Raw genomic sequence first — 23,818 nt, 5'->3', positions numbered from 1 at the left:
CGAAATCTACCCAGTTTCAACTGTCAATTCCATGCTTTAACGTCACATGAAATCCAATGGATTTCAGATAAGATTTTATTTGACGTGTACGCAAAGGAATTGACAGTTGAAATCCACTCGATTTCGCATATGTACTATTAACTCATTTTTGGTTTCTGCTTGGTAGAAATCGCAAGTTTCGTTTTATATTTGACATAATGTGTATTGAAGTTTAAGAATACGTTTTCGAAAATCATTTAATAGGTCTGTACGATAACTCAAAAGTTTGTACAAATTTGTACAAACTTTTACAAAATGCTGTTCGATAACAAACTTGTTCAGTGAAAGATAACTGGGAGGTGTTGCAAGTACTTGCAAGAACTTACAAATACTTTTTACTTTCGAAGTTATTGAACAGGCCTAATGTCAAGACATATCGGAAATTACGAGTAATAATAAATTATTAAGGAAGACAATTTCCCCCGAAAATAATGCATTTCTTCAATAGGTTACCCCACGTTCTTTTCTGGACAATTCACTTCATTCTTTTGACATTTTTGTACTCATATTGGATCCTTCGGTGAAGAAATATTATTTTCTAGAAGTAAAAACCATGATTTTTGCAATTTTTGCAGCCGTAACCCTCGCTCATAGTAAGCGTAGAATTTCGGTCGTACGAAGACAGTATGAAAACTTTTAGGGCCAAAACAGAATCAATCGTCGCTTGCTTTCTTCCCCAAATGTCAAATTATAATGGAATGCCAGAGCCTCCTAAAGGACAACGCAGGCGGATTTGCAAAGATTCTCTGGCATAGGGATAGGTAATGGAAAGTAATAATCCATTTTTCAACTTTTCGACTTTGGCATAAAAATAAAAACCAGTATTATTTGGGAAGCAAGCAAAGCAAGCGACGATTGATTCTATTCTGGCCTTTACCGTTTCATTGTTCTTCATAATTTCTCTCATAATTTCATCTCTTTATGTACCCAGGCCTTTAGGTAGTAGGGAACTCGATCTAAGACGCCTACGCTTTGTTCCAGAACTAAAAAGTTTTTACAATTTTTACGACTTTTACCCGAAAAATCGTTCCCGTACACAAAAAAGTTGTAAAATGTTCACTTCTCTTTAAACAAAATTGGCGCTGAATTACGCTCACTTAAAAAACTTTTTACTCGACAAATTTGAGCGTGTAAAAAATAGTAACATGGTTGCTGGCGTCTGATTGGCTGACACGCCGTCTTTGACATCTGTTCCAGTTTTTTTTTTTTTGACGTATTTCCCGTTCCCGAACTATTTGAAAAAAACTTTTGTGTTAGAAAAATTTTTTTACAGTTCTCTCTTTTACGAGTTTTACTATTAAAAAGTACGGGAACGAAGCTCTAATTTTATGATTTTGTTCAATAAAATTTCTCTAGTGTGGCCCGGGACAAAGCTACACGCTGAAACTTTCATTCGAAACCTTCCCATTATTGTGGCGTTTATAGATCGAGTTCCATACTAAAGTGATTTTATGAAATTACTGTATTGGGAAACTCGACCTAAGAACGCCAAAACAATGGGAAAGTTTGGTATCTCTAAAGCCACACGCTGGTGTTCATAGGTCGAGTTCCCCAATACAGTAATTTCATAAAATCACTTTAGTATGTCCCGGTCCACACTAGAGTGAATTTCATTAAAAAATTTCATGAAATTAGGCGTTCTTAAATCGAATTCCCCACTACAGCAATTTTATGATTTTACTCTACTATGAAAGTCGATCTAGAGACACATAATTTCATGCAATATTTTCAGTGAAATCACTCTAGTGTGGACCGGGACTAAGGAACTCGATCTATAAACGCCAAAATAATGTGAAAGTTTCTTATGAAAGTTTCAGCGTGTGGCTTTAGAGCAAGCAAAGCAAGCGACGATTGATTCTGTTCTGGCCTTTACAGTTTCATTGTTCTTCATAATTTCTCTCTTTATGTACCCAGGCCCTTAGGTAGTAGGGAACTCGATCTAAGAACGCCTAATTTGTAATTTTTTCAATTAAATTGCTCTAGTGGGGACCGGGACAAAGGAATTGCCAGTTGAAATCCACTCGATTTCGTAAATGCAAATGTACAATACGAACACCTAATTTCATGATTTTTTTATTTTTTTCAATAACTCACTCTCCTGCTGACCGGGATTATGAAAAAAGTGGATAAGCTGTGGGCTACATGACGTCAAAATAAGAGACACTCATGGAACACCTCAAGGAGGGATCGTATCACCTCTTCTGTGGGTACCTACCATAAATAATCTAATAGGGACCCTAACCGATGAACGATTTGACCCAGTCCGCTATGCAGACGACGTTATAATACTTCTAAAGGGGAAACAATCAAAATCTACCTCGTAGAAAAACTGAAACGGCTCTTAAAATGGCGTATAACATGGTCAGACTGAGAGGTCTTAACGTTAACCCGAAAAAAACGGATTTCAACTGTCAAAGAAACTAGAGTACACGCTTTCCTGTGTTCTGCAATTTTGGTTTGTTGCAATATTCGTATGAAAGTATCAGAACGTTTTATTTTAGTCCCGGTCCACACTAGCGTGAATTTCATTAAAAAATTTCACAAAATTATGCGTTTCTAGATTGAATTCCATACCCAGCAAAAAGTTTGCATCCACGGAAGCAGTTAAATCACTGGTGCAAGTGTCACGAAGTGCTTCTTTTTCTATGAATTCCTCAGTGAATTTTACAAGGGAGCGCGCAGAAAGGAAGCACTCCATTTTGCTTCCGCAGCACGCAGTTAGGAAGCACTCCATTTTGCTTCCGCAGCACGCAGCTAGGAAGCACTCCATTTTTACAATTTTTACCACTTTTACGAGTTTTGCGTTCCCGTACACAAAATTTGTATGAAAATCGTTTACGACTTTTACCACTTTGTAAAGTACGGGAACAGGCCATTAATAAGACATTTTAATTTTATTCTTATAGGCCGTTTATATATAACAAGGTTAACCCAGTGGGTCTGGGTTTCAAATGTCATTTCCATTGTATATACTTCAAACAAATCCTCATAAAGAAGGTTAACCCTGCAAAAAACTATAATATAAACTCCGTATTACTTTAATTTCATTTGTTGAATGAAAATTGAATTTTTTATCGTTTATACATAAAAGTGCTTGTTGGATGTAATCCAAATGTGAGGAAAAGGATTGCCTTTTTCATTAGTCCACTGGAAGCGCATCCATGCATGTAATGAAATCCTCACTCCAACTTGCACCACTTCCATTTTTTTTTTGCTGGGTAGTAGAGTAAAATCATGAAATTGCTGTAGTTGAGAATTCGATCTACGAACGCCTAATTTTATGAAAATTTTTAATGAAATCCACGCTAGTGTGGATGGGGGCTTACATTTTTTTTACTTTCATGTCAAAATTTCAGTGAAATTACTCTTGCAGTGCTGGAACAGACCATATATCATAGAATCGGAAACATGAAAGAGAGGCAACTGCTGAGAGAAGAGAAATAAAAATAATCTAGTTCCGATAGTTCATTTCACGAAAGCGTTCCTGTTTGCGTTTTCCTATGTCTCCAGTCGGCCATTATGCTTCCCCCCTTATTCGTAAACAATAGAAACACTAGAGTCATTTTTCTTTGTTTTAATTTTTCATCATTGATTCCCTTTGCAGTGCTTATTCGAGTTTTGCGGAACGTTTTTGAATTTGTTCGGCTCTGCAATAGGGATACGTAATCGAAGTTAAAAATCGACTATTCGATCTTTCGATTTTTACCTTCAACGGAAAAGTCGACTTTTCGATCATTCGATTCTCACCTTTAACAAAAACGTCGATTTTTCGATCTTTCGATTATGATCAAAGTCGACTAAAATCGATTTTTGATCGATTTTATAGCTTTTTTGATACATATTGCTGTCAACAGAGGGTGTTATTACAATATTTGGCATGTAAAAAATGTTGGGTAAGAAAATCGAAAGTCGACCATGAAAGGTCGACTTTTCGATTTCTCTATAACCAAAGGTCGACTTCGATTTTTAGACTTTTCAAACCAAAAAGTCGACTAATCGATTAATCGAAAGTCGACTTGCCTGTCCCTACTCTGCAAATCCAAGATGGCGTGAAAAGGAGACAAAATATTGCATTTAAATAATTTTAATAATTTAAACAAAAATAACAAAAAGACAAGAAAGTCCTCCCAAACAAATATGTCGAACAGTAATACAGACACTGGCGACACTGTGCTATCCAATGATATGAATTTAACACAAAATGAAAGAGGCAGCAAACTAATAACCAATATAGAAACTATTGAAGTTGTTACCCTTATTAGTGATGATGAAGAAGATGAACCGAAACGAAAAACAGCAGTGCCAAGTAGTGGTGTTAAAAAATTTAGCGGAGATGGTGGCGCCGGAGGAGACGATTCCAATGATGCCCATCATGATGAGAGGCGTACAAGCCGACGCATCAAACCCAGAGTAGATTATACAAATAAAGCCACAGCCTCCAATGCAGATGAAAAGCCCGGCACACCTTCGGGAGCTGGCGCTGTAGGCGGTCATAGCTCAAATGCCAGTGTTCACAGTAATTCGGAAAAGAAATCCGATAGCAGATCTAGAAAATCCGAATCTCTTAAAAGTCCCTATGCCAAAGAAATCACTGATCCGCGTGAAGCGGCCGCAGCTGCTGCCGAAGCTTATAAGGAGATTTTGACTGGCCTAGAAGGGGCTGCATTTCAATCAAGACTGCCATTTGACAAGATGACCTCTAATGAGGCGGCATGCTTCCCTGATATTACCAAAACCGGTTTGGTGGCCCAACGTGTGTTCCTGAATATAAGAAATCGTCTGCTGCAAATGTGGATAGAGAACCCCAAACAACAATTGATATTGGAGAATGCTCTCAAGGATATGGAACCACCCTTCGATAGTGATCCCAATTTAGTTAAGCGTATACATTCCTTTCTCGAGCGTCATGGTTTCATTAATTTTGGTATATTCAAACGTCTACGTCCCATACCTAGTAAAAAATTGGGTAAAGTCATTGTTATTGGAGCGGGTATATCCGGACTGGCGGCAGCCCAACAATTACAACAATTTGGCATGGATGTTATTGTGCTGGAGGCAAGAGATAGAGTTGGTGGCCGCATTGCCACATTTCGTAAAAATAATTATATTGCCGACTTGGGGGCAATGGTGGTTACCGGAGTTTGGGGTAATCCCATGACAATATTGAGTAAACAAATTGGTATGGAAATGATACCAATACGACAAGCCTGTCCGCTATATGGTGCAGGTGGCAAACCGGTTCCCAAGCACAAGGATGATATGGTGGAAAGAGAATTCAATAGGTTATTGGAATCCGCCAGTTATTTGTCACATCAATTGGACTTCAATTATGCTGGTAACAATCCAGTTTCATTGGGTCAGGCGTTGGAATGGATTATCAAATTGCAAGAGAAGTCGGTAAAGGAGAAGCAGGTACAGTATCTAAGTCAATTGTGTGAGGCCCAAAAAGCTATAATTGACAATCAAACAAAAACCTCGAGACTCTTGACGCGAATACGCCAATTGAAAAGTCAACATGCAAAGTTGTTGCGTACACGTCCAACACGTGTTGAGGGGGGTGATAGTAATTATGCCGAACATGAATTCGAAATTCGCTCCACACATTATGAATGGACCAAGGCTTGTAAGCAATATGATGACCTCGTAAAAGAGGAGGAAGTTTTGCAAAATAAACTTAAAGAATTGGAATCGAACCCACCAAGGTGAGATATGAAAATGAATGAAGTTTAAGGGGGGACACGTTTAAGCCTATCTACTCTACCGTAAATGGATGGCCCCAGAGAGCCCTTCTACTCCACAGTAGACGGCCCCTGTGCCTATCTACTCTACAGTAGATGGCCCCTGAGCCCATCTACTCTACAGTAGATGGCCCCTGAGCCCATCTACTCTACAGTAGATGGCCCCTGAGCCCATCTAATCTACAGTAGATGGCCCCTGAGCCCATCTAATCTACAGTAGATGGCCCCTGAGCCCATCTAATCTACAGTAGATGGCCCCTGAGCCCATCTAATCTACAGTAGATGGCCCCTGAGCCCATCTAATCTACAGTAGATGGCCCCTGAGCCCATCTACTCTACAGTAGATGGCCCCTGAGCCCATCTACTCTACAGTAGATGGCCCTTGAGCCCATCTACTCTACAGTAGATGGCCCCTGAGCCCATCTACTCTACAGTAGATGGCCCCTGAGCCCATCTACTCTACAGTAGATGGCCCCTGAGCCCATCTACTCTACAGTAGATGGCCCCTGAGCCCATCTACTCTACAGTAGATGGCCCTCGAGATCACCTACGCTGCCGTAAATGGCCCCTGTGCCTATCTACTCTACTGTATATGGCCGCTGAGCCCATATACTCAACTGTAGATGGTCCCTGAGCAGATCTGTTCTACCGTAGATGCGTAGATGGCACCTGAGCATATCTGTTGTACCGTATGTGGCCTCTGAGCTCATCTACTTTATGGTACAAGGCTTCTGAGACCACCTAATATTTGATAGATGGATGGTCTTTGAGTAGATGACCCTATATCCCTAAACTTATTTCCTTATTCAATATTGCTAATATTTCTTCCCTTTTTCTCGTTACAGCGATGTTTACCTCTCCTCCAAAGATCGCCAAATATTGGATTGGCATTTTGCCAATTTGGAATTTGCCAATGCCACGCCGTTGTGTAACCTATCCCTCAAACACTGGGATCAAGATGATGATTTTGAGTTTATTGGCAATCATACCACTGTGCGCAATGGTTACTCATGTGTACCCATTGCCTTAACCGAAGGTTTGGATATTCGTGTAAATACCGCAGTTAAGACCATTAAATATTTTCCCACCGGTGTTGAAATTGTGGCAGAAAATTTGAAAACCAACAATTCCTCCGTGACGTATAAAGCTGATTTGGTCCTGTGTACCCTAACATTGGGGGTTTTGAAAATTGCCACCGCAAAAGTCCAGTCACAACAAGCCAATACAGTCAAATTTGAACCACCCCTGCCCGATTGGAAACAACAGGCCATACAACGTTTGGGTTTTGGGAATCTCAATAAGGTGGTGTTGTGTTTTGATCGCATCTTTTGGGATCCAAATACAAATTTATTTGGTCATGTGGGCAGCACCACCGCCAGTCGTGGGGAATTGTTTTTGTTTTGGAGTATATCATCATCACCGGTATTATTGGCCTTGGTGGCGGGACGTTCCGCGGCCATAATGGAAAACGTATCCGATGATGTGATTGTGGGGCGCTGTATTGCCGTACTCAAGGGTATCTTCGGCAATGGTTCTGTACCCCAGCCCAAGGAGACAGTGGTAACACGCTGGCGTGCTGATCCCTGGGCTAGGGGTTCATATAGTTTTGTTTCCGTTGGCTCGTCGGGCAGTGATTATGATCTTCTCGCTGCTCCTGTTATTCCACCTAATGTCAATAATCCCAAGCCCAATCAGGAATTGGACGAACTACCGCGCCTCTTCTTTGCCGGCGAACATACAATACGCAATTATCCTGCCACGGTTCATGGTGCTTTTTTGAGTGGCCTACGAGAAGCTGGACGCATTGCTGACTACTATTTGGGCTATCCCGAGGGTACCCCACCTGACATTGGCTACTCTGTGGTGGAAGCTGCAAATACTGCCTCTGTAGGTGACACCGTTGACTTGGTGGATATTGCCCATTCTACAGATTCTTCTTCAAAGACTTCAGATGATAAATCCAATCCTGCCGATTTAATTTAGTGAAAATTATTTCCAACTTTTTTTTTAGTAATTTTGAAATTTACCCCCAGTTTATGTATTTCGAAACGAAAATGTGTGCACATGAAACACACCCAAACTTTAGTTTTTGAAATATTATTGCCTTTGCTTTTCCTTTAAAACAAAAAACAAATTTGAAAAACACACTCAAATTTAGTAGTTTTTCTTGCGCATTCATTTTCTTATCGACATACATGAACAGGCCCTTAAACTCCAATTCTATTTCCTTACGTTTAATTTTAATTTAAGGGTTTTGTTGACTTTGTTATTGTAGTTTTTAGTTTGTCTCCTTTTTTATTTCAAACGAGTCCACAACAATTCTCGTAGTACTTTTAGTTATTAATTCCCTGGAACTATTTTTATACCAACCATAGCCTATATAAATTAACTGATGTACATACATATAGAATACAAATCCTGGGGGTCCAGTAGTCCTTCCCTCCCTGAAGAAATTGTCAAATGTTTGTAATTAGTCAGGACAGGATGGTAGGTCCCCCACTTAATTTACCACTTTGCAACGAAACCAGGTTTCGGTGTGTATTTCTGCATTTGCAAACAAAGAGAGGGGAGAAGAAGAACAAGATTTATACTTATTGTTACTGTAAAACTCTCGTATAAGTACCCTCTGGCCTCCTTTAGGAGGTAAGTTATGGATTAAACAATAGGCATACATAAATATCTATTTTTAAAATACAAAATAAAAGAACAACTTTAAAAAAAACCGTGCTACATTTTTTTGAAAGGACTGTTAGGGGTCAGCGATGGACTGTTAGAGGTCTCTCGAGAGATAAACTCTCCAATCATGAATAATTTAGGAATAAAATTTTTTGAATATGGCATCTCCTATTAATCAACTGTGGGTCTTTTTCATACTTCGTGTTCCCTTTTTCCCCGAATTTCAAGTATGTGTTGTAAGAAATAATTAAGAAGGTAGAAAAAAAGAAAACAAATAATAAGGAAAGAAAATAGAATAGTGTGGCCCATCTACCATAGAGTAGATGGACTCCGAGGCCATCTACAGTAGGGGGGATGGGCTCAGAGGCCATCTACAATAGGGTAGATGGGCTCAGAGGCCATCTACAATAGGGTAGATGGGCTCAGAGGCCATCTACAATAGGGTAGATGGGCTCAGAGGCCATCTACAATAGGGTAGATGGGCTCAGAGGCCATCTACAATAGGGTAAATGGGCTCAGAGGCTATCTACTATAGGGTAGATGGGCTCAGAGGCCATATACAATAGGGTAGATGGGCTCAGAGGCCAAGTACAATAGGGTAGATGGGCTCAGAGGCCATCTATCGTAGAATAGATGGGCTCAGAGGCCATCTACAATAGGGTTGATGGGCTCAGAGGCCATCTACAATAGGGTTGATGGGCTCAGAGGCCATCTACAATAGGGTAGATGGGCTCATAGGCCATCTACAATAGGGTAGATGGGCTCAGAGGCCATCTACAATAGGGTAGATGGGCTCAGAGGCCATCTATTCTACGATAGAATAGATGGGCTCAGAGGCCATCTATTCTACGATAGAATAGATGGGCTCAGAGGCCATCTACAATAGGGTTGATGGGCTCAGAGGCCATCTACAATAGGGTAGATGGGCTCATAGGCCATCTACAATAGGGTAGATGGGCTCAGAGGCCATATACAATAGGGTAGATGGGCTCAGAGGCCATCTACAATAGGGTAGATGGGCTCAGAGGCCATCTACAATAGGGTAGATGGGCTCAGAGGCCATCTACAATAGGGTAGATGGGCTCAGAGGCCATCTACAATAGGGTAGATGGGCTCAGAGGCCATCTATCGTAGAATTGATGGACTCAGAGGCCATCTACAATAGGGTAGATGGGCTCAGAGGCCATCTACAATAGGGTAGATGGGCTCAGAGGCCATCTACAATAGGGTAGATGGGCTCAGAGGCCATCTACAATAGGGTACATGGGCTCAGAGGCCATCTACAATAGGGCAGATGGGCTCAGAGGCCATCTATCGTAGAATAGATGGGCTCAGAGGCCATCTACAATAGGGTAGATGGGCTCAGAGGCCATCTACAATAGGTAGATGGGCTCAGAGGCCATCTACAATAGGTAGATGGGCTCAGAGGCCATCTACAATAGGTAGATGGGCTCAGAGGCCATCTACAATAGGTAGATGGGCTCAGAGGCCATCTACAATAGGTAGATGGGCTCAGAGGCCATCTACAATAGGTAGATGGGCTCAGAGGCCATCTACAATAGGTAGATGGGCTCAGAGGCCATCTACAATACGGTAGATGGGCTCAGAGGCCATCTACAATAGGGCAGATGGGCTCAGAAGCCATCTACAATAGGGTAGATGGGCTCAGAAGCCATCTACAATAGGGTAGATGGGCTCAGAGGCCATCTACAATAGGGCAGATGGGCTCAGAAGCCATCTACAATAGGGTAGATGGGCTCAGAAGCCATCTACAATAGGGTAGATGGGCTCAGAGGCCATCTACAATAGGGTAGATGGGCTCAGAGGCCATCTACAATAGGGGAGATGGGCTCCGAGGCCATCTACAATAGGATAGATGGGCTCAGAGACCGTTTACAATAGGCTAGAGACTCTATCGTAGAGTAGTTTGGCTCAGAGGCCATCTATCGTAGAGTTGATGGGCTCAGAGACCATCTATCGTGGAGTAGTTGAGCTCAGGGACTATCTATCGTAGAATAGATGGGCTCAGAGGCCATCTACAATAGGGTAGATGGGCTCAGAGGCCACCTACAATAGGGTAGATGGGCTCAGAGGCCATCTACAATAGGTTAGATGGGCTCAGAGGCCATCTACAATAGGGTAGATGGGCTCAGAGGCCATCTACAATAGGGTAGATGTGCTCAGAGGCCGTCTACAATAGGATAGATGGGCTCAGAGGCCATCTACAATAGGATAGATGGGCTCAGAGGCCATCTAAAATAGGGTAGATGGGCTCAGAGGCCATCTACAATAGGGTAGGTGGGCTCAGAGGACATCTACAATAGGGTAGATGGGCTCAGAGGACATCTACAATAGGGTAGATGGGCTCAGAGGACATCTATCGTAGAGTAGATGTGCTCAGAGGCCAGTTGACAAGAGGGTAGATGGTCTCAGAGGCCATCTATCGTAGAGTAGTTGGGCTCAGCGGCCATATACAGTAGGGTAGATGGTCTCAGAGGCCATATATCCTATTTTAAATGGGCTCTGCGACTATCTATCGTAGAGTATTTGGGCTCAGAGGCCATCTATCGTAGAGTAGATGTGCTCAGAGGCCATCTATCGTAGAGTAGATGTGCTCAGAGGCCATCTATCCTATTTTAAATGGCCTCTGAGACCATCTATCGTAGAGTAGTTGGGCTCAGAGGCCATCTATCGTAGAGTAGTTGGGAGGCCATCTATCGTAGATTAGATGGGCTCAGACGTCATCTACCGTAGAGTTGGTGGGCTCAAAAGTAATCGTACATTAGATGTGTTCAGAGCAGCCTAAGTTCACAGCCTATTTTTGTTATCAACAAAATTAAAATTTGCAATAAATCGTATACATTTATTAAATAATATTGTTTCGTTACACAAAAACACAAGGTACTGATACAGAGGACTGACTAAACATAAACAGGTACAAATTCAATTTGTTTCATATTCACAAAGATTTTCTTTTAAAATAGGTTTGTTTCTTCAATATTTTTTTCAAAATAGATCGATACGGTCCTTTATAGCTTTCTCCAAAACGTCAACGCATAGGCGAGGTTCAGTCTCTCGTAAATTTTTCCAACTTGTTGTTTCGGTAACAGTTTTAATATTGTTTACCGCAAATTGAATTGCCTTTGATTTAAGCTCATCATTGGAATGACGCTCTGCCAAGAGCAGAGTGTCAGCAACAGAAGCAAAATCCAAAGTTTTAATTAGTGCAGTTTCACACATTTTCTTCAAATTCGACAGGGCATATTTATTGGCAGCAGCAAAAAGTTGTGCAGCCATATCCCTGGGTTCCCTCGGTATCTCCCTATCAGTATAAATGTGATTTAACATTTCTCGCAACACCTCACCTTCCATATCTTCAATTTCGATACGATTTGTTTCACTCTCCGCGAAATTGTTGCGAAACATGGCAGCAAAAACTTCACTGCGAACAGACAGTATCAATTTGTGGGCTTTAAACTCGCTCCCATCTCGAGCGACAAGTGTTATATCACTATATTCATTACTCGTCAATATCTTGGCAAAATCATTTGTTATGGTGGCAACATTTTCAATATCCTTCTTAAGTTTTCTTTTGGGAGTTATGGTTACCCTTTCCACCGGTATGTTGCTTTCTGTAATTTTCAATTTAATTGCTAAATTATTTTCAGCTAATATATTTCCTTCAATACGCATAAATTCAATTTTATTATTTATGCATTTCTCTGTTATAGTTTTGCTGGTTTCTTTTATATACAGTTAGGCAAGAAAAGTATTGCAAAAACCAAAATTGTAGAAAATTTCATATTAATTGTTCGTTTATGGCAACAAATTATGTAAAAACTATACGGTTTTTTGTGCAAATATCTTGCTATAGGTCCTTACAACAATATTCCGTCAAAATATGCAAAGGTTATTTGCGACTTATAACAAATACGGTCAAAAATAAGAATTAACTACTACTTGGGGGTGACAATAAAAGTATTGCAAAGGGAAAATCAGTACTATAAAACTATAAAATTTTTTCAAAATTTTTCGGTCATTATGCATTTTTATGACTTTTGCGGCTAATAATAGAATAACAGTATTGAATGTAATAAAGTTCAGTGGTAAAAATTCCGTCCTGGAGGGTCTTCAGACAGGTAAAAAACGCATGGGACCATATTAACAATAAACCATGACGAATAGGCCACAGGCAAGTAGGCAAAGAATGAATATTTGACTCAATATGTATTGTAGGATAATGGAACAATGCAAAACAGTCCGATTTTGGCTTTGAGAAAATCGAAATACCTCTGGAAAGTATATGGAAAAAATTACACCAGTGTAGTATTTTGGAACGACCTACGACAGAGCACTATTTCGTCTCCCAATGGTATTGATATGATTTAATTTTTGCTAAGTGGATAGATATTATCCTCTGCTATCATAATAAATCCAAAAAATTGCGCCAAATCCAATAACACCCATCAAATATGGAAATTAAACCGCTACTGGAGAAGCTGGAATACCGAATATTTGCGTACTATATTCTTAAACATGGAAAATTGTATGCGAAATTGGGTTCACGGATATAATAATGATTGGGAAGGCATTCCTACTGACATTATTAAGAAATATTTAATAGTCATTAGTCTGAAAGTCAGAAAAATCGATCCCGAATGCTCAAACAAAGTCAACTACCATCATTCCAAAGACGAGATAATTACATGTTAATCTTATTTGTGTAAATTGCCGATGTAATATAACAACACAAAACTCTTAAATGCATCGGACCAACATCCTGATATCAACCCTCATAAAATGTTTGGGTCCAATTTAACAAAAAGCTCCAAAAACATCCTGCAACGAAGGATCAAGATTTACTAAAAATTGGGAACCAGTATCCTTAGAGTGGAACATACCGAGCCTTAATTTTTGGTTTAACTAAGCTCATTAATGCTCAAATGAATGTCCAAAGTGGATAGGCAACTCATTAAAGAACACATCTTTGGTAATTCTCGAAGAAACCATCGATTTGGTAATTTTTGCAATACTTTTATTGTCACCCCCAAATAGTAGTTAATTCTTATTTTTGACCGTATTTGTTATAAATCGCAAATAACCTTTGCATGTTTTGACGGAATATTGTTGTAAGGACCTATAGCAAGAAATTTGCACAAAAAATCGTATAGTTTTTACATAACTTGTTGCCATAAACGAACAAGTAATATGAAATTTTCTACAATTTTGGTTTTTGCAATACATTTCTTGCCTAACTGTAAGTCAAATAATCGGAACATTTGTAGTATCCAGCCACAGTAACTGTGAATGTGGAAGTTAACGGGATCATAGAAATCAATTTTAAATAAATATGCACCATAGGGGAGTCATCATTTGAAATTAGTTCGGCTGATATTTTCCAATTAGTTTCCATGCCACCATTCTGCTTTAATGTTATAATGGGAGACTGCTGATTACTTTCTCCTTTTAGTAGATACCAATAAATTTGATTTAGAAAAAATTGCTCGATTTTTCCTTGCGGCAGATGCGAAGGAGGATTTGACAAAGACATTTTTATTAACTTATTTAATTAAAGTGAATAAAAAATAATTTCGAACGTTCTCCAAATCAGAACCAAAATGAATCATGCGCGCGGTTTTTAGAGCTGGCAAAAAATCGATGATACTATCGATAAGGATCTTGTCATGGTACAATTAAAAAGGTAAATGCATCGGCGAATTGCTACAACAAAGCAACTTTTTTTGTAATGTAAACTGTCAAAATTTTCGCCGAATGGTCTCTTGTTGTCTCTTTTTATCGCTTGTGTTTGTCTTTAAAGTGATGACATGCTATCTCTTACTTACCCAATCATATGGTTATTTGTTTTGATTTTTCATGGCGAATTCCTAGTTTTTTGACGTTTTAGATTCGATCAGCTGGGCTGATGCATCTACCTTCCTAATTGTGCCATGGGATCTTGTCATGGTACAATTAAAAAGGTAGAAACTACGGCGAATTGCTACAACAAAGCAACTTTTTTTGTAATGTAAAATGTCAAAATTTTCGCCAAATGATCTCTTGTTGTCTCTTTTTATCGCTTGTGTTTGTCTATAAAGTGAACACATGCTATCTCTTGCTCTGTTCCAGAACCTGCAAGAAGCTACTACTTTTTACTACGATAAAATTTGTTCCTTTATGTTATCGAAAAAAATAGTACAAATTAGTAGATTCTTGCAGTACTGGAACAGACCATCTTACTTACCGAATCATATGGTTTTTTGTTTTGATTTTTCATGGCGAATTCGTAGTTTTTTGACGTTTTAGATTCGATCAGCTGGGCTGAGGCATCTACCTTTTTAATTGTACCATGGATCTTGTTTATTGATGCTTCTTCTTATAACGAAATATTGGAGGAATATACAGTAAAATGGTGACATGATGATATTAAAGCTCTGTTCCTTTACGTGCAAGAATCTTCAAGTTTTACCACTTTTTTCTCGAAAAGCGTTCCTTTACTTCAGACACCATATGCCTGTTCCAGAACGTACAAGAAGCTACTAATTTTTACTACGATAACATTTTTTCCTTTATGTTATCGAAAAAAATGGTAAAAATTAGCAGATTCTTGCAGTACTGGAAAGGACCACGTACAATTCATATGGGAGCAGTTTACAACTTTTACTACTTTTCCCGGTTTTACCATTTTCAAAAGTAAAGGAACAGACCATAAGTCTGTCTGGTTAGCATGGTACAATAATACAGGTAGCATTATCATGCCAGCTGATGGTAACATAATGTGTCAACTGCATTGAATTGATGTCATATTTTGACACCTTATGTTACCAACATTTGCCGATGCGGCTACCTGTGTATTTGTACCATGCTGGTTAGTCCCAACATTAGGCGAGTATACTTGCTGCAAGTCTCAATTTGTAGGAGAGACACGTAAGGGGTATAGAAGTCGAAAAAAATTACTCGTACCGGCAATTTTCAGGCAATTCCTTTTATATTTTTCGTATTTGTTATTATTTTCATTGTTTTGAAAACAAAACTTGTCGGAACAGAATTGCCTTTTATAAACGCAAGAGGCAAGTTTAAAAAGGAACGATAAAAATTGCCGCAAGTAAACTCGACTAAGTTTTTATTCTCTTTTGCAAGAAAATTGTAAGCTAAAAATTCCCAGCAAGCAATCAGCTGACTTGCAAAAACAGAACAATTTGTAATTACCCCCATTATTAGCTTTGTTCCTTTACTTTTTTAATAGTAAGAGTGGTAAAAGAGAAAAGTGTCAAATTTGTTCAAAATTGCTCTCTCATGAACTTTTTTACCAGAAAAGTAAAGGAACGGAAAAATGGTATATCTGGCAGCAATGTCAAAAAAAACATAAAAAATCAATTTTCGTCTTTTATTTCATAGCTTTTAATTTATTTTTCGACTTTTTCTTCTGTTGATCGTCTATTTGTGAAATAATCGTCAAACAAAGGTCGAAAAATCAGTTCTGCCATTTTTTACCTGCAGAAATTTTGGTGGTAGCCTGTGGTAGAAGAGAAAGACATATGAGTTCTCTCTCCACTCTCACTCTCTTAAAAATTGCTTCCAGTTTTGCCACTTTTCGGGGTTAAGGAACGCTTTACAGGTTAAAAATGGTAACAAATGGCAAAAATGGTAATCACAGGTAAGTAAAGGAACACAGCTAAAAAATCAATTTTCTTCTTTTATTTCAAAGTTTTTAATTTAGTGTTGTCAGTGTTCGACTTTTTCTTCGGCCAATCGTCAAACAAAAGTCGAAAAATTAGTTCTGCCATTTTCTACCTGCAGAAATTTTGCTGGTAGCCTGTGGTAGAAGAGAAAGCCATATTCGCTCTCTCTCCCCTCTCACTCTCTTAAAAATTGCTTCCAGTTTTGCCACTTTTCGGGGTTAAGGAACGCTTTGCAGGTTAAAAATGGTAACAAATGGTTAAAATGGTAACCTCAGGTAATTAAAGGAACACAGCTATTATAACCCCCATTATTACAAGTCTTCTTTGGTTATATTTTGGATTTACCGAACAGATTTATACCGTTCCGATTAACTTCCCAGCAAAAAGTTTGCATCCGTGGATACATTTTGGAGAATTTGTTATAAAATAAAGAAGTAAAAACTTAAGTTGCGAACATTTTTGCGGTAATTCACGAGACGGAAATTTTTAATGGAGCGGAGTTGGAGTCCATGTCGAAAGCTGAACTAGTGATGGAAGGCAACATAAAATAACCTTTTGGATGATGAAGCAAAATCAGATGCACTTGGATTAAATTGAGAACGCAGGAAGTAAGCTCAAATGTGATTGGATTTAATGGAAACTTTTTTTTAATTTGTGTTTATGTAATAAAGTTCTTTGCAAGGCGAATTTAACAAGGTGATCCAATAGTTGACGTTAGGTTGTAGTCTTCATTTGCTGTCAATTTCTTTTTTGCGCGAAATATCTACAAAATTTAGAAGAAAACGTTAAAATATTATTCGCGAAGGTTAAACAAAGATGTTGTACACAGATATTTATTATAGAAGCGAAATATTTGGTATTTATTTTTGATTTAAAATATGTTTTGACAGCAAATGAAGACATCAGTTGGTATTATTGTATCACCTTCTTTCTTACACCATGGTTCTTTGTGTTCTTGTTTTACACAAATAATAAATGCATTTTATTTATTTTGGGATATTTCGCAATGGCTTGCATTTTAATTGCATCTTTGGACTGATTAAAAATGCAATGCGAAGAGTGCCTTTAAATTCAATCCAAAACACTAATCAAAAGCTGTGATTTGGATCGAAAATGGAGTGCATCCTAGATGTGTGCTGTGGAAGCAAAATGGAGTGCATCCTAGCTGCGCGCTCTCTTGTAAAATTCATAAGTGAATTCATAGGAAAAGATGTACTCCAACGGCAAATGTACGGTGCACTCGTAGTGATTCAACTGTATCCGCGGATGCAAACTTTTTGCTGGGGTTGTTATATAAACAGAAATTAAAAAAAAAGTTTCCTCCGTTCTCAATTTAATCTAAGCGCATCTAATTTTGCTTCATCATCCAAAAGGTTTTTATGTTGCCTTCCCATAACTAGTTCAGCTTTCGACAGGGACTCCAACTCCGCTCCATTAAAAATTTCCGTCTCGTGAATTATCGCAAAAATGTTCGCAACTTAAGTTTTTATTTCTTTATTTTATAACAAATTCTCCAAAATGTATACAAAGAAATGTGTAGGAATCAAGCATCTGGTTTTTTCTGTAGGGATCTCTACAGCAACTACTTATAAAATATATCGAACGGAGTGCATTTTTCATAACTCTGTTGAACTACATCGAAAGATGTTGTGAAATCATAACTCCAATTGCACAACTTCCAATTTTTTTGCTGGGTCTCAGTAAAAGAGCTGTCAAAATGTCTGTCTCGAATCACTCTCTTTTGCTGACTTTTTGTGTTAAGTCCCTGTCCACACTAGCGTGAATTTCATTAAAAAATTTCATGAAATTAGTTGTTCTTAAATCGAATTCCCCACAACAGCAATTTTATGATTCTACTTTACTATGGAGGTCGATCTAGAGACGCATAATTTCATGCATTTTTTTCAATGAAATCACTCTAGTGTGGACCGGGACTAACAGACGACTTCCAGCAACAATTGGTAAAAATTGTTACAAATTTTAGGGTAATTAGACAGACCTATTACTATTAGCTTTGTTCCGGAACTAACAAGTTTTTACGACTTTTACACATTTTACCCGAAACTCTATTCCCGTACACAAAAAAGTTGTAAAATTTTCATTTCTCTTGAAACAAATATGGCGCTCGATGGCGCTCTTTTTAAAAACTTTTTACTCGACAAATTTGAGCGTGTAAAAAATAGTAACATGGTTGCCGGCATTTGAGTGGTTGGTACGTTGACTTTGACATTTGTTTCATCTTTTTGACGTTTTTTCCATTTTTGCATTCCCGAACTGTTTGAAAAAAAAACTTTTGTGTGACAACAATTTTTCTCTCTTTTACGAGTTTTACTATTAAAAAGTACGGGAACAAAGCTAATATTTAATTTTTAAGAAACAATCGATTTTATCGATAGTGCCATCGATTTTTTGCCAGCTCTAATGGAAATAGACCAAACTATCGATTATAATCGATCTCTTCTCCATTGTTATCGCATTATTGTGATCTCAAAGATTCTCATTTATTCTTTTATTTTCATGTTTTTATTTTTAAAAATAAAATTCTTTGTTTTTCTTCATAATTAAAGGATAAAAATAATCATGGATAAATTGCGAAAAGTTTTGAGCGGTAATGATAGCACTCCTGAAGAAGAGGGTAGCATAATCACACAGGTAAGGCGAGAAATAGTGCAAGATCTTGCAATGACTTGTTTTTAAGGGGCCGTATTACAACTTGTTGCTAATAATAAATAACTAAATAGGTACTTAATAGGAGAAAATATGATCTAAATCTAAATAAATACGGGAAGCTAATGTGAACAATTGTTTTCAGATGGGCTAAGCTGGTACATATTTTGGTGCGGTAGGTGAAATCATTTGTTACATGCTTGCCCGTCCAAAATTTCCTACGCAACGATTACAAGAATCTATCAAAGGTTACATGCTGTCAATTTTCATTGTTGGCATTCAAACGCATCGAATACATTATGCACCAATAAAGATTAACAATTCTGACTAGGGGAAGTGAAAAACCCCATAACCACAACAAAACAAACAACGATAAGTTAACAATAAGAAATATCAAACGATGTTTTTGTATAGGCCTGTTAATGGGTGGGTGTTGTGTGTCACAAATCAGGGGGGTTCAGTTAATTTTAGCAAAGGGTACTGATTGCGATAAACCATCCTCTACCAGAAATAGATCTTATTTTTTGAAGACGATTCAACTGTCAATATGGGGTTCCAAAGTTTCGAAAATATTTCCTGGCATAAATTGAATACTCTACCAGCTGGCTGAAATGTTTACCACAGGTAGATCTTAACGTCCTGATTAGAACAATATAAAGTTCGTTGGGGGGAAGTCCATACTTCTCGAGATATGGGCCTCTGAAGTTCCGAAATGTCCCGTATTAAAGTAAGAAAAAAAAATTTAAAAAAATGTTGTTCCCGTGCCCTAAATTGGCTCCTGTCCCCGGCCGAAGGCAGGCTACTTAGAAAAAACTTATAATTTAAAAAAATTTTAGATTTTTTCCGTCAGCTGGTAGAGTATTCAATTTGTTCCATATTTCCTAAAGTTTAAAGCCTTTTGATCATTTAGAATCTAAATACAAACAAGTCTCGAAATGAGTCACCGATTTGGTCTAAACTTTGCACATCGTAATATTTCTTCCTGGCGTAGATCAGGTTCTAATATGGATTATATCGTTACAATCTTTCGGGTATTTTATATTCAAAATATCAGTTTTAATCTCGGGAAATATGGATATGGTAAGAGAAAGTTCGACTCCTTTGTTATTGTTGTAGTAACTGGGTCTAGGCCTATCTCTGGGAATGTGGTTCAGTTTAGAAGTTGTCATCACAGAGCAGACCCTCACTTGAATAAAAGAAGAATTTTGAACTTGAGAAGTTCCCTGTCACCTCAATGATCGATGAGCACAAGAGTTTAGTTCATCGTCAACATCGAATATCCTATAGCCCCAAAAGGACAAATCGGGAACGGTGATGATTGTGGCTGAGACAGTTTACCCGATGACGAACTCGGTACTTTCTGAAATAGAGGGTGCTTCTATAGACCCTTTCTGAAATAGAGGGTGCTTCTATAGACCCTTTCTGAAGTAGAGGGTGCTTCTATAGACCCTTTCTGAAATAGAGGGTGTTTCTATAGACCCTTTCTGAAATAGGGGGTGCTTCTATAGACCCTTTCTGAAATAGAGGGTGCTTCTATAGACCCTTTCTGAAATAGAGGGTGCTTCTATAGACCCTTTCTGAAAGAAAGGGTGCTTCTATAGACTCTTTTTGAAGGAAAGGGTGCTTCTATAGACCCTTTCTGAATTAAACAATGCTTCTACAGACCCTTTATGAGAGAAAGGGTGCTTCTATAGACCCTTTCTGAGAGAAAGGGTGCTTCTATAGACCCATTCTGGAAGAAAGGGGGCTTCTATAGAACCTTTCTGAAAGAGAGGGTGCTTCTATAGACCCTTTCTGAAAGAGAGGGTGCTTCTATAGACCCCCTATGAAAGAAAGGGTGCTTCTATAGACCCTTTCTGAAAGAAAGGAAGCTTCTACAGACCCTTTATGAGAGAAAGGGTGCTTCTAATGACCCTTTCTGAAATAGGGGGTGCTTCTATAGACCCTTTCTGAAATAGAGGGTGCTTCTATAGACCCTTTCTGAAATAGAGGGTGCTTCTATAGACCCTTTCTGAAATAGAGGGTGCTTCTATAGACTCTTTCTGAGATAGAGGGTGCTTCTATAGACCCTTGCTGAATGAAAGGGTGCTTCTATATACCCTTTCTGAAGGAGAGGGTGCTTCTATAGACCCTTTCTGAAAGAGGGGATGCTTCTATAGACCCTTTCTGAAAGAGAGGGTGCTTCTATAGACCCTTTCTGAAAGAGAGGGTGCTTCTATAGACCCTTTCTGAAAGAGAGGGTGCTTCTATAGACCCTTTCTGAAAGAGAGGGTGCTTCTATAGACCCTTTCTGAAAGAGAGGGTCATTCTATAGACCCTTTCTGAAAGAGAGGGTGCTTCTATAGACCCTTTCTGAAAGAGAGGGTGCTTCTATAGACCCTTTCTGAAAGAGAGGGTGCTTCTATAGACCCTTTCTGAAAGAGAGGGTGCTTCTATAGTTCCCTTCTGTTTCTAGCAGACCCTTTTTAAAATTGTAGTTGTTTTATTTCCTTAAACATATTTTGAAAAAAAAAAAAACTTAAAAATATTCCCTAATTTCCTTTTTGTTTCCTTCCTTTTAGATAAATGAAATGTCAACATTGAGTTGGGAAACTCGTATTAAAGGTTTTTGTATATGTTTTGTTTTGGGCATTGTATTATCTCTACTCGGCTCGGTAATGTTGTTCTTACATTTGGGTATAGTAATATTTGCTGTCTTTTATACATTGGGTAATATTATATCCATGGCAAGGTTAGTATTTAACAATTAAAACAAACATATGAAAAAAAGTTTTAATTAATGTGTTTTTTTTTTGTCACACTTTAGCACCTGTTTTTTGATGGGTCCATTCAAACAAGTAAAGAAAATGTTTGCCGATACTCGACTCATTGCCACATGCATTGTGATATTTTCCATAATCATGACATTAATTGCAGCTTTGGTGGTATGTGTGGGGGTTTTTGTTTAAAGTTTTTTTTTTTATTTTTTTTATTATTTATTTTATTTTATTCATTTATTTTCTTTTTTTTTTTTGTAGTTACACAAAGCTGGTTTAACTTTGATTTTTATCATCATACAATCCCTGGCCATGACATGGTATTCCTTATCATACATTCCCTATGCCAGAGATGCTGTTAAGAAAACATTCTCAACTGTATTGGATGTTTGAAGATTTTGATATTTTTTTCTTCACCACTTTATTATTATTCTTAAATATTTTTTTTTTTGTTTCTTTTGCTCTAATATTTTTTTGCTTCTAATTTTTTATTTATTATTTAATTTGAACAAAAACACAACTAACAACTACTCTCCAATATTGTATTATACTGTATTATAATTATTTTCCGTTTCCTATATTAACGGACGAGTATATCACCCATATACCCAGATATTATCACCAGCATTTTGTTTATAAGTTTATCACATGAGAGAATATCTCGTCTCTTTAATAATAATAATAATAATAATAATAACAATTAAATTGTAGTAAGAATTAATAAGCTTTATTCATAACTACTTTTTGTATAATAAAAATTATTATTTTTTTCAAATGCAATGAATTGTTATAATTTAATTCATCTTTTTTTGCCTGATGGCTTTGATTTAATGTTCGGTTGTTAAATAAAATAATAAAAAATAATTTATTATTTTTTAAAGAAAACCGTCCATACTTAGATGGCTGCTAGCTAAAAGAAAGGATTCTTCTAACAACCGTTTCCGAAAGAAAAATAGCTTCTAAAGATCCTTTCTGCAAGAAAGGGTGCTTCTAAAAACACACTTTGTAAGAAAGGTGCTTCTAAAGGCCCTTTCTTCAAAAAAGGGTGCATCTAATAGCCCTGTTAGGATCATAAAAGATTCCCATGATCTCGAGAAAAAGTTCTAAAAGATCAGCCATCGATGCAGAAGAACACAAACAACCAAGTCAAACGCTTGTGGGTTTGGCCCAGCTAAGATCAGGACGATGCAGTAGCCTTCATGTGAATGATTAAGCTCACTACTGATCTGTTATTCGATTTTTTATGGACATAGCCTGTGACAAGTTAAGGGTAAGTTTTTTATAATTTCTTCTATAAAATTTACCAGAAATACGCTGATCCATTCTCTCATACAGGCAGGAGGAATATCACATGGCGGCGCATTTAGTAAACGCATCTCTTGCATGTCCATCGGAAGTCTCCGAATTGTACAAAATTCTTCTTGCAACACAAATGTATATTTTAGATCGAAGCGAAGGAGGGCCTTATTATAAACAGCATTTAGACCGGTCAAGGGTTTATAAGAAAACAAAAAATTTTTGACACCACCAAGTCCGGAAAAGGTAAAAAAAGCTCTATTGCGAAAAAATTATAAGAGGAGAATCGGGAATGGAGACGAAGAAAAAAAAAGAATCATTAATTTTCAATCCTTGGGAGAAGGGGTCCCCCTCTTCCTCAGTTTTTAAAGGAATTTTGAAAAAAATATATAGTTTTTTGTTTGTTATTTACATTTATTTTCTTATAAGAAATTGTACAAAAAGTTAGTTGAGGGTATTGTTTATGCTTTTTTGATATTACTTTCATATTTTGTCACTGTAATTTCGAGTTATATGAATTGAAAACTAACAAAAAGTTGAATTCCGGTATAAGAAATTGTACACAAAGTTAGTTGAGTGTATTGTTTATGTTTTTTTGATATTACTTTCATATTTTGTTACTGTAAAGGCCTGCGTACGTAAGCTGCCTCGCCTGGTTGCCTTACTTTCCTGCTTCATTTCTGACATATTAAAAATAAAAGAATAAAGAAGGCCGAGCAAATTTCGAACTGGGTTGCCCTTTTCTTTTTTATTCTTTTATCAGAGGCGAGCAAGGTAAGCAGCCGAGGCAGCTTATGTACGCAGGCCTTAATTTTGAGTTATATGAATTGAAAACTAACAAAAAGTTGAAAGTTATTTTATAACACGTTATGATTTTAATGAGATGGGAAAGGAAAGGAATGGGAATGGCTTCTTTAAGTTTGTCATAGAAATTTGTAGAGCTCAAATGAATAATTTTCGATTTTTA

At 37.7% G+C, this 23,818-nt stretch overlaps 3 protein-coding genes across 3 annotated transcripts; 2 read left to right on the top strand and 1 right to left on the bottom strand.

The window, feature by feature from the left end:
* Nucleotides 1-4,041: 4,041 nt before the first annotated feature.
* On the top strand, nt 4,042-8,499 carry Su(var)3-3 (lysine-specific histone demethylase Su(var)3-3). Its single transcript, XM_073981500.1, has 2 exons — nt 4,042-5,741; nt 6,623-8,499. The coding sequence occupies exons 1-2, from the start codon at nt 4,177-4,179 to the stop codon at nt 7,758-7,760; spliced, it is 2,703 nt and encodes a 900-aa protein (XP_073837601.1). The 5' UTR covers nt 4,042-4,176; the 3' UTR covers nt 7,761-8,499.
* A 2,844-nt stretch (nt 8,500-11,343) lies between these two features.
* On the bottom strand, nt 11,344-14,100 carry LOC141401326 (TD and POZ domain-containing protein 5-like). The gene is made up of 2 exons (XM_073981465.1): nt 13,911-14,100; nt 11,344-12,196 (listed from the first exon to the last, which is right to left on the bottom strand). Exons 1-2 carry the CDS (start codon nt 14,002-14,004, stop codon nt 11,460-11,462), a joined length of 831 nt encoding a protein of 276 aa, XP_073837566.1. The 5' UTR covers nt 14,005-14,100; the 3' UTR covers nt 11,344-11,459.
* Nucleotides 14,101-18,574: 4,474 nt separating this feature from the next.
* LOC141401918 (vesicle transport protein SFT2A) lies at nt 18,575-22,419 on the top strand. Its single transcript, XM_073982483.1, has 4 exons — nt 18,575-18,784; nt 21,361-21,530; nt 21,606-21,723; nt 21,817-22,419. Exons 1-4 carry the CDS (start codon nt 18,713-18,715, stop codon nt 21,946-21,948), a joined length of 492 nt encoding a protein of 163 aa, XP_073838584.1. The 5' UTR covers nt 18,575-18,712; the 3' UTR covers nt 21,949-22,419.
* Nucleotides 22,420-23,818: the final 1,399 nt, after the last annotated feature.

Source organism: Musca autumnalis, unplaced genomic scaffold (assembly GCF_047663935.1).
Source record: "Musca autumnalis isolate F117 unplaced genomic scaffold, ASM4766393v1 scaffold_4, whole genome shotgun sequence".
NCBI classification, from domain to species: domain Eukaryota; kingdom Metazoa; phylum Arthropoda; class Insecta; order Diptera; family Muscidae; genus Musca; species Musca autumnalis.
Note: the sequence above shows the minus strand (reverse complement) of the source record. Positions and strands in the feature narration are given on the sequence as shown.

Coding starts and splice junctions, on each gene's coding strand:
- LOC141401326 (XM_073981465.1), bottom strand. CDS start 14,004: ATGTCTTTGTCAAATCCTCCTTCGCATCTGCCGCAAGGAAAAATCGAG. Junction 12,197..13,910: donor GTATCTACTAAAAGGAGAAA/GTAATCAGCAGT, acceptor TGTATATAAAAG/AAACCAGCAAAACTATAACA.
- LOC141401918 (XM_073982483.1), top strand. CDS start 18,713: ATGGATAAATTGCGAAAAGTTTTGAGCGGTAATGATAGCACTCCTGAA. Junction 18,785..21,360: donor AGGGTAGCATAATCACACAG/GTAAGGCGAGAA, acceptor CCTTCCTTTTAG/ATAAATGAAATGTCAACATT. Junction 21,531..21,605: donor AATATTATATCCATGGCAAG/GTTAGTATTTAA, acceptor GTCACACTTTAG/CACCTGTTTTTTGATGGGTC.